This window comes from Vombatus ursinus, unplaced genomic scaffold (genome assembly GCF_900497805.2).
Source record: "Vombatus ursinus unplaced genomic scaffold, bare-nosed wombat genome assembly UNPS02009975.1, whole genome shotgun sequence".
NCBI lineage: Eukaryota > Metazoa > Chordata > Mammalia > Diprotodontia > Vombatidae > Vombatus > Vombatus ursinus.
Genome location: NW_020949753.1, coordinates 762469 through 771896, shown reverse-complemented (window position 1 = coordinate 771896; position 9428 = coordinate 762469). Strand labels below are relative to the sequence as shown.

Sequence of the window (9428 nt, the reverse complement as noted above, 5' to 3'; positions counted from 1 at the left end):
AGGGCGCGCGCGCGTTCTCGGCGGCCCGCGCGCGGCTGGTCCAGCGCCGCCGGGGCGGGCGGGCGGGGAGCCGCGGAGCCCCCGGGGAGGCGGGGGCGGCCTCCCTCCCTCCTCCCATTCCCCCTCCCGCTTGCGCCCGGGGAAATGATCGGGCCGGGCGGTGGGAGGCCCCGCGGAGGGGGGGCGGGGGGGTGGTCCGGCGGCCCGGCTGAGGACCTCCACCCCCGACCCCTCCTCCCGCCCGCATGGGTGTGTGCCCCTTCCAGGCTGGCGGGAAGGCTGGGAAGGACTCCGGAAAGGCGAAGACAAAGGCGGTTTCCCGCTCGCAGAGGGCTGGCTTGCAGGTCAGTGGGGATCGCCCCTCGGGGAGGGCGGGCGGGTCCCCGCCGCGCGTGGGCTCGGGCGGGAGCGGGGCGGCGGTGGGAACGCGGGCACCCGCTCTCCCCCACCCGGGGAGAGATTTGGCGGGAGTGCCGGCCCCCGCCCGGCCAGATCGTTTTTGTGCATTCTTGTGCTTTCCCCAAGTTCCCCGTGGGCCGTATTCATCGGCATCTGAAGTCCCGGACAACGAGCCACGGGCGCGTGGGAGCCACCGCCGCCGTGTACAGTGCGGCCATCCTGGAGTACCTGACTGCGGAGGTAAAGGGCTGCTGCTGCGGCTCGTCGGAGCCAGCGCCGGGGAGGGAGGAGGAGCTGGAGGGGAGGGCGGCCGCGGCCGCAGCCGCCTCGGGACGCCAGGGGGAGCCCGCGGGCCCGGGGCCGGGGTCCGGCGCGGGAGCCCAGCCGAGCCCCCGCACTGATTGGAGGCTCTTCCCCGCAGGTTCTGGAGCTGGCAGGAAATGCATCGAAAGACTTAAAGGTGAAGCGCATCACCCCTCGCCACTTGCAGCTTGCCATTCGCGGGGATGAAGAGCTGGACTCTCTTATTAAGGCAACAATTGCTGGTGGTGGTACGTAGCTGACGTTACCTACGGTTGCCGGAGGGAAAACCACTATGAAGTTGCGATCGAGCTTGCACTTGGGTTTTAGAGTAGACGCTACTGATGACTTTTTAGAGCTACAATTTAGTGTGTCAGTCGGTAGAAAAGCTGCCCTTCCATATGCAGGCAGTTGGTATTCTGCATCTAAGCTCTGCAACAGATTGGACACAGTCCGCTTTCGTTGAAATGGAAAAATAATGTTCTTTTTTGAAGTTGGACTAATTAGTGTTTTAATTAAGAACTATAAAGAGGGGCAAATACAGATTCTATTCTAGTGCTCTTAAATAGGTATTTTGCATCATGCTTTGAAAAAAGAAAGCTTCTAATCCTTTGACACTCTTATAGGTGTGATTCCACACATCCATAAATCTCTGATTGGAAAGAAAGGACAACAGAAGACTGTTTAAAGGATGCCTGGATTCCATGTTATCTCAGGACTCTAAATACTCTTGACAACTGTCCAGTGTTGGTGATTTCCAGTGGACTGTATCTCTGTGAAAACCACAATTTTGCCTTTTTGTAATTCTATTTTGATTAAGTTGGAAGCTTTCTTAGCTTTCCAGCCAACCAAATTTCTGCATTGAAGTCTTAACCATATTTAAGTGTTACTGTGGCTTCAAAGAAGCTATTGATTCTGAAGTAGTGGGTTTTGATTGAGTTGACTGTTTTTAAAAATCTGTTTGGATATTAATTGTGATGCAGAAGTTATAGTAACAAACATTTGGTTTTGTACAGACTTTTATTTCCACTCTGGTGGATAAGTTCAATAAAGGTCATATCCAAAACAAGTTTGTTTCTTGAATTTTCATGTTTTATAGCAGAGACATAGATCTGTTTTGTTCCAAATGCTCTTAAGTCAAATGAACCATCTGAAAATACACAGCCTGATAACTTAAACATACGTTTTTCTTGATCAACTAGAATAGGAAATAACTTCAACTCAGAAGCAAATCATATGCATCTGCAGCTCTAAAAAAAGGTGATGCATTAAAAATAGTAAAGGTTGTGACAGCATTTTTCAAAGGTTGAGAAGCTTCTCAGTTTGTGTATATACCTGTGTACATACCTGTGTACCTCTGTCCCCACTAATATAACTTTGCCGGACATAATCAGGAAAAGATAGTACTGTAGGTCACCACAGAAAGGTAGATGGAGACCTAAGCAACTCATCCTGAAACATAATCCTTGGATGAATTAGACCAAACTATAGGTAGGGGCCCATAAAGGAAAGAAAGCATTAAGTCTGTGAAAACAAGATGACAGCTATTATTAATGAGTGGATCTTGTATACCTGTATTAATACTATGTATTAATGAGTGGATCTTGTATACCTGTATAAAAGACCAGTGTTTACCAGAAAACCATTTGTCACAACTTTATTTTTGGTGTCTTTATCAAATGTGGTTTTTTTCCAGGTTTTCTCAATGTTTACTTTTGAATATTTTTTTTTGTCTTGAACTAGACACATTTGTGCTGCTATCCTCATTTTTAAAAGTCCTACCATTTTGTGTGTGCACGCCAATGTGTGTATATATGTATATACATATAGGAAATGCAGTTGCAAATCAGGATTTCACAGCAAAAACCTCCATTTTAATGGCTTGTGCTTAAGTGGATTTCGAAATTTAGTTGGTTTAAAATTAGACCCTTTACCAGTAGATCAATGGTTCTTTACTAAATGGGCTTCCCGAAATATCTGAATGTTCAAAATTAGATTAGTTCTATTATGGCTTGTTGCCAATTTAGTAGGGCTTGACCAACACTTGTGTTCTGTTTGAGCAGCCTTCAGAAAGTCAGTTGCCATGGGATACAGTGTGAGGCTGACTAGTGAAAGCTGTATTGACACCTTAGTAAAACGAGCATAAAAATGAGTGCTGCATGTTGAGAAGTCCTTTTTACTATCAAAATACTATAATACGTGGTTTTAGGGACATGGCAATTTACTGCAGATGGCTAATAAAGCAACTTTTGTTAAAACGTCTTGCCAGCTAAGCGATGGATTTGCACTTTTGGGTTTTGGGGTTTATCAGTTGTTTTAAATCTGGAGAAAACGGAAAACGGTGTGTTTGGGGATGGAAAGCTAGCAGGGGCCGAGGTTAAGCAGCCTGTCGCTTACATGGCACATGGTATGTGCGCAGTGACTGCAGGCCCGCGGTGGGCGGGGAGGCGGGCCTTCTGTTGGCCCCGCCTCCTGCACGCCACTCGCGGGTTACCATGGAGGCGGTAACTCGACACCGTCGGCCGGTTGGGCAGGGTGCACTCCGTGAGGTTCGGCGGGGAAACCAGGTTCCCAGCGCCCCCTAGGGAACGACAATCCCGAAAGCCCAGGCCGGGGCCTCCCCAAATCCTAACCTGCCCCAGTTGCAGTCACCCCGTCCCTGCCACATCCTCCGGGCCAGGGCTTTCTCGGCGCGGGGGGCGGGGCTCCCGCCCAGCCGTCAGTCAGTGCCCCGGGCGCCGCAGTGGTGACGGCCTGCCCACCCCTCCGGGGGCTCGGTGGTACCACCCGTCCCCCCCCCCCCCCCCGCCGTCGGGCCCCGGTGGTAGGCTCCGCCCGGCTCCTGCGCCCTCCCAGCCTCGCTCTGCGGATTCGCTTCGGACGTTTCGGCACTCCAGCCTCGGCAGCCCCTGCACTGCCTGAGCCGGGCCCGCCTGGGCGCTAGTGCCGGCCGGGGTAGGGGTCCGGGATGCGGCCTGCCCTAGGCCTAGCCGCCGCTGCCGCAGGGTCGGGAGGCCGCCCGTGAGGAGGCGGAGCCGCCTGCCCCCTCCCCCCAGGCCTGCGCCCCGGCCCGGCCCTTCCCCCCCCCCCCCCCCGGGCGCCCCGCCCCGGCCCGCCCCCTCCCCCGCCCCCGCCTCCGCCGCTCTGGCTTCCGCCCCCTTCTCGCTGCGCTGCCGGAGGAAACGGAAGAAGGAGCGAGCCATGGAGGGGAACCGGGACGAGGCGGAGAAATGCATCGAGATCGCCCGAGAAGCGCTGGAGGCCGGCAACCGCGACCGGGCCCTGCGCTTCCTGCACAAGGCGGAGAAGCTCTACCCGTCCCCCACGGCCCGCGGTGAGTGAATCCGCCGCCGCCGACCTCGCCTCGGCCGCCGGGCCCCGCCGGGGGAGGACGGGGAGGCCCGGCCCGGCCGCTCCGGCCCGACACACCCCCGCGGGGCCTGCAGCCCGGCCCGGCTCCTCTCCTCCTGCCCGGCTGCGCTTCGAGGTGCCCGGACGGCCTCCGCGGGCCCCGGCGCGGGGATTGGGGCCGAGATGCCCCGGGAGAGCCGGGCGAGCCCTCGGGGACCACCCCCCGGCCTGGCAGCCATCGCTCCAGGGGCTGAGCAAACAGCCGCGGGTCCCCTGGGAGGCGAATGTCGGGGGAGGGCCGCGGGCTGGGCCGGAGCCGGGAAAGGACCCGCTCCCGGGGGTCAAACGCCGATTGCGGGGTGCGGTGCGGTGCGGCGCGGCGGGCGAGGCCTGGACCCCCGAGCCGAGGCAGCCGTTTCTTGGGGTGATCCAGCCGCAGAGGCCATGCTCTGTGTTCGGGTCACCCCCAGCTGGGCCTCTGCCCGGCCCAGGAAACTTTAAGAACAGAAAGGGGCTTGGGGGCTGGTTAAGTGATGCCCCTGTGTCCGTGCCCTTTGCTTCTCGCCACTTACCTCCACGTTAACCCTCTGGTCCGTGAGCCTTAGGAAAGTTTAACTTTTTTAACTTAAGCCACTTAAAATCAGCTGCTTGTCATTGTTGTTAGCGACTCTGGAGAAATCATCTAGTCCATCCCCTTAATTTTACAGCCGAGGAAACAGGCCCAGGGAACTTAAGCGACTTATGTTAATCAGCAAATATTTGGTAAAGGTCTATTTTGTAAAGGTCCGGTAGGGAATAGGAGAAATATAGATATCCCTGCCCAGTTATGTTGGCAGGACACTCACTGGCCACCCAGTCTACCCCTACCTGGAAAAGAATCCTTTCCACATTTTGTGGACAAATTGTCTTTCAGCCTTTGCTTAAAAACATCCGGTGAGGTGGGATCCACTGCCTCCTGAAGCCACTTATTCCACTATTAGGCAAATTTACCTCTGCAACTTTGATCTGTTATTCCTAGATCTGCCCTAGGGGGCCAAACAAAACCAATTCCTTTTCCATATGCTAGTCTTTCAAGTACTTGAAAAGAACTGTCACGTCAGAGAGTTGGAAGGGACAAGTGGAAATCATTTAGACCAACTAATTTTAGAAATGAAAAAACTGAGCCTTAGACTAATCCTTGCCCAGATGACAGGAGTGGTAGACCCGTTCAGGGCCTCTGGCTCCTCATAGAGCCATCTTTCCACTATACCACCTAAGTCTTCTCTTCTGCAGGCAAAATTTTTCTCTTTCCTTCAGGTTCATCACATGATTTGAATTCAAGGTCTTTCATAAGCACCTGACACATAGCTATCTATTTAAAAATGCCTGTCACTGGATTAGTTGCCTTCATCTGGACACTTTCTTGATTATCAGTATCAGTAGCCTTCCTAAGATATGGTGTATGAAACTATGGTTGTACCAGGACATGGCACAGTAGACCTGTCTTTTTGTTCTTGGAGGCTGTGCCTCTCAGTGCAGCCCCAGCACACTGTTAATTCATACTGAATTTACAATCCGCAAAAAACTCAAGGTTTTTTTTCCCTTCAAACTGTTGTCTAATCGTGCTTTCTTATATCATATGTAAAGTATATCTATCTATAAGACAACGTTTATAAGAAGGGCCTGTGATTTCAAGAAGGAACCTATGAGAACACCCTCAGCAGCTCTAACCTCAGAATGGCTTAGTTGACAAGACTTGGGAGCTGTTTGCAACATTTAGAGCTTAAGTGACTTGCCTAGGGTCACTTAACTAGTAAGTGTCCCAAGGTGGGTCCTATTGACTCCCAACCCCAGAACTTTTATCCACTCTGCTGTGCTGCCTCAGTAAGACTTCACATTTTCATTTTAGATTTCATCTGATTGGATTCAGTCTAAAGCTGTAGCCTATAAAGCTCCTAACTGTTGCTCCCGACTTTGTGAAAATCTTCATATTTAATGAGCATGCCACCTATGCCATTATTTACACCATCGATTAAAGTGTTAAAACAGCACAGCACTGAGTTCAGATCCTTGTTTTACTCAAGGAGTTCAGTTACTAAAACTCGTTTCTATCTCTGCAACATCTCTAACATTTGTCCTCTTCACTCCACTCTCACAGCTACCACTGTCATTCAGCCTCTCCTCACCTCTCATTTGTGCTGGAGTCTCTCCACGCAGCCACCAAAGTTTTCCTCAAGTACACATCTTACTATGTCACTCCCTAGTCAGTGAACTCCAGTAGCTCCCTAGTCCCTCTAAGATCAAATATCAACTCCTCTGTCTGGCATCTGAGAGTTTTAACAACCTGGGCCCTTCCTATCCTGGCATTCTTAGACATTCCGCCCATCTGCACACTCCAAGGCCAGACTCTACCAGCTTCCTTGTTCCTCACCCATGACATTCGGTCCCTTGTCTGTCCCTTAGAATCCTGAGTTTCCTTCAGCACTCAGCCCAAGCACCATCTTCTGCAGGAAGGCTTTCCTGGTCCTGCTTCCTTGTATCTACTGTGTTGTATGTGTCTTGTAGAGACAGATTTATGCATCTCTGTTGTTAGAATATGTTCCTGGAGAACAATGACTGTTTTGTTTCTTTTGTCTTTTTATTCTCAGTGCCTGGTAAACAGTAGGTCCTTAATAAGTGCTTGTTGATTGATTCAAGATAAGCACATGAGTTATCACAAAGCAGTGTCATGGATTAGTATGAATGATGAAACAGTCCAGAAGAAGGAGAGAGCTGTTGTAGGGGGGTAGTTAAGGAAGACTACCTGTGTTAACAACTTTAGCAAAAATATTGGTAACAGAGATTTTTATATTTGTCTATTAAAATCAGAATTTCTTTTATCTTGGCATTCTCTTGAACTTTATGATGCAAAACAACCCATATATATTAAATGTTTACTGTGATGTGATAGTATGCTGTAGTGCACAGATAGTTGGCCTGTGTGCCTGGAAGACCTGTACCCTTGCCCTTGACACACACACTGGCTCTATGTCCTTGGGCAAGTTACTTAACTCCTCAGTGCCCAGGCAATACTCTAAGACTCTTAAGTTGCAGAGAAAGTGCTGACCTGCATTAGGAGGAGAGATTTACTCATCTGGGAGCTTCCTATATCCTAACCCCCATCCTTATTCCTGCTGCTGTGTAAGACACTCTGCTACTCTTAGTTATAAATAAAGAACAAGTACTATGAAAATTCTTAGGACTGGGACAGCTGCGAAGGACCTTAGCTACCCTCTAGTCCAGTGGTTTCCAAGCTTTCTTGATCATATACTTCTATCAGCATTTTTTTTTTCTTGGTGACTAGGTTAGGGATTTTCTTAGTGGCACCTGCCCTAAACTGCTGATATAGATACTTGGGACTGGTTAGGTTATTTGTGCCTTGAGAGACTCGAGGGGAAGGCTGGGAGATTGTGCCTTATGGGGAAAAGGTGGAGTAGGGGAGTATAGTGGGCTGTCACAGGAGATGTGGTTGTGTTGGAGGATGGAATGTTGCCCATTTTCTCACCCTCTACCCCCTAGGGTTCTTAGGATCATAGATGTAAAGCAAGAAGGAACATAGGACTCACGCTTTTCATTTTACAGAGGCTGCAGCTGAGGCACAGAGAGATTGACTTATCCAGAGTCACACAGCCAGACCCAGTCACTCAAGAGTAGTAGCCCCTTTGGGGGCCCCCTCTTTGGAGACCAGTGATCCAACCCCTAAGCAACTTGCCACATAGAGACCAAGAGACCGGGAACGTTTCTGATTCTAAGGTCCCTTTCAGCTCCAAAGTGCTGAACCTTTTTTTTTTCTATTGAACCAATGATTTGTCCCTGTAGGTGGCTTCTGTTGAGGAACTTCCTTTAATGCCTATAAGCACTTTTTCTGCAACATAGTCTTTAGAGAGTTGCTCAGGCACACTGAAAAGTTTAGGGAATTGCCAGGTCGTGTGACCAGCATCTTTCAAAGGCAGGACTTGAACTCTTTCTATCCATTACCCTGATTTTACTTTAAGAACCCTGTTAGCATTTCTAATTAGGTAATGATAGCATCCTGGCATTAATCTAATTAGTCAGTACTGACCCTTATCCGAATAAATAGGGTTCTTAAAAACATCATTTATTAGCATTGTGGAATTTTAGAACTCAAGGAGACATTAAGGTATTTCTATTACAATAAAATCATGGATAGCTACAATCCTTGAGACATTCTGGAGTAGGGGTTCTTAACCTTTTTTGTGTCATGAACCCCTTTATTAGTCTGGTGAAGCCTAGGGACCCCTTCTCAGAATTATATTTCAAATGCATAAAACAAAATACGTAAGATTACAAAGGAAATCGATTATATTGAAATTGAGTTGTCAAAATATTTTTAAAAAATAATTTCCAAGTCCTCGGTAGATGATTATTTACTTTAAAGTATAAAACCTTGTTTGACTTAAATTATTTTGAATGGAAGCCTAAGTAGCAGTCATGTGGCATTGGGAGAAATAAAACTATAACACCCTTAGCGGTCAGGTCATCGAAAAATTATACTTGTTCTCTGTTCTTAACTGGTAGTTTATACTCTTTTAACAACACTTTATAGCTTTATTCCCTTATATGATTTTATACTTACATGTTTTAATAACTTGACATCCACATTCAGCTTCCTTCCCTTCACTCCATTCTTACCTTAACTTAGCAATTAGTTTCATTTACCTTTTCTTACAGATCTTGCCTTTGCAACTAGCATCTCCTGGTGGTCTTCTCAGATCCTTCTTAATCCTTTTCTTCTTTCTTCTCCTTACACATGAATTGGCCTCCTTCATTTTTTCTCCTAATTCTCCCAAATTTCTTCTCCCCAAATCCATTCCCTGGCCTTTTTCACTTTCGAATCCTGCAGACCCTTCGGTTTTCTTCTCTTAGGAGGCAGCATGACACAGTAGAAAGAACATTGCCTCTGGAGTCTGAGGATCTCTGTTCAAATTCTGCCTCTTGATGCTTCCTACCTGTGTGGCCTTTTTTTGTTTTTGTTTTTGTGGGTTTTTTGGTTTGTTTGTTTGTTGTTTAGGCAGTTGGGGTTAAGTGACTTGCCCAGGGTCACACAGCTAATAAGTGTCAAGGGTTTGGTCGAGGGCGGATTTGAACTCAGGTCCTCCTGACTTCAGGGCTGGTGCTCTATCCACTGCGCCACCTCGCTGCCCCCTGTGTGGCCTTTTTTTAAGATGGCCCCTTCCCGCTCTGGATCTGTGCTCTTTTGACCTCATGTCCTTCATTTCCAGCTCCTTCTGTCCCTTAACCTGTTCTGGCAGCTTGACTCACTAATAGAAAATTTGTAGTATCTTAAATGATTGTTTTTCCAGGTGTGATATCATGATATGTTTGTCAGTGTTGGTTAC

The 9428-nt window shown here is 49.0% G+C and overlaps 2 protein-coding genes across 3 annotated transcripts in view; both read left to right on the top strand.

The window, feature by feature from the left end:
* Positions 1-230: 230 nt before the first annotated feature.
* LOC114036710 (histone H2A.Z) lies at positions 231-1768 on the top strand. Its single transcript, XM_027853390.1, has 4 exons — positions 231-344; positions 526-639; positions 821-950; positions 1326-1768. The coding sequence occupies exons 1-4, from the start codon at positions 246-248 to the stop codon at positions 1385-1387; spliced, it is 405 nt and encodes a 134-aa protein (XP_027709191.1). The 5' UTR covers positions 231-245; the 3' UTR covers positions 1388-1768.
* Positions 1769-3881: 2113 nt separating this feature from the next.
* Positions 3882-9428, top strand: part of DNAJB14 (DnaJ heat shock protein family (Hsp40) member B14) — an 88601-nt gene continuing 83054 nt past the window's right edge. Inside the window, exon 1 of one of the 2 annotated variants that reach the window (XM_027853402.1) lies at positions 3882-4033. In XM_027853402.1, the coding sequence (XP_027709203.1) occupies positions 3901-4033 (133 nt within the window). In that variant the 5' untranslated portion in view covers positions 3882-3900. The remainder of the gene's footprint in view (positions 4034-9428) is intronic. The other variant, XM_027853403.1, reaches the window with a different exon arrangement.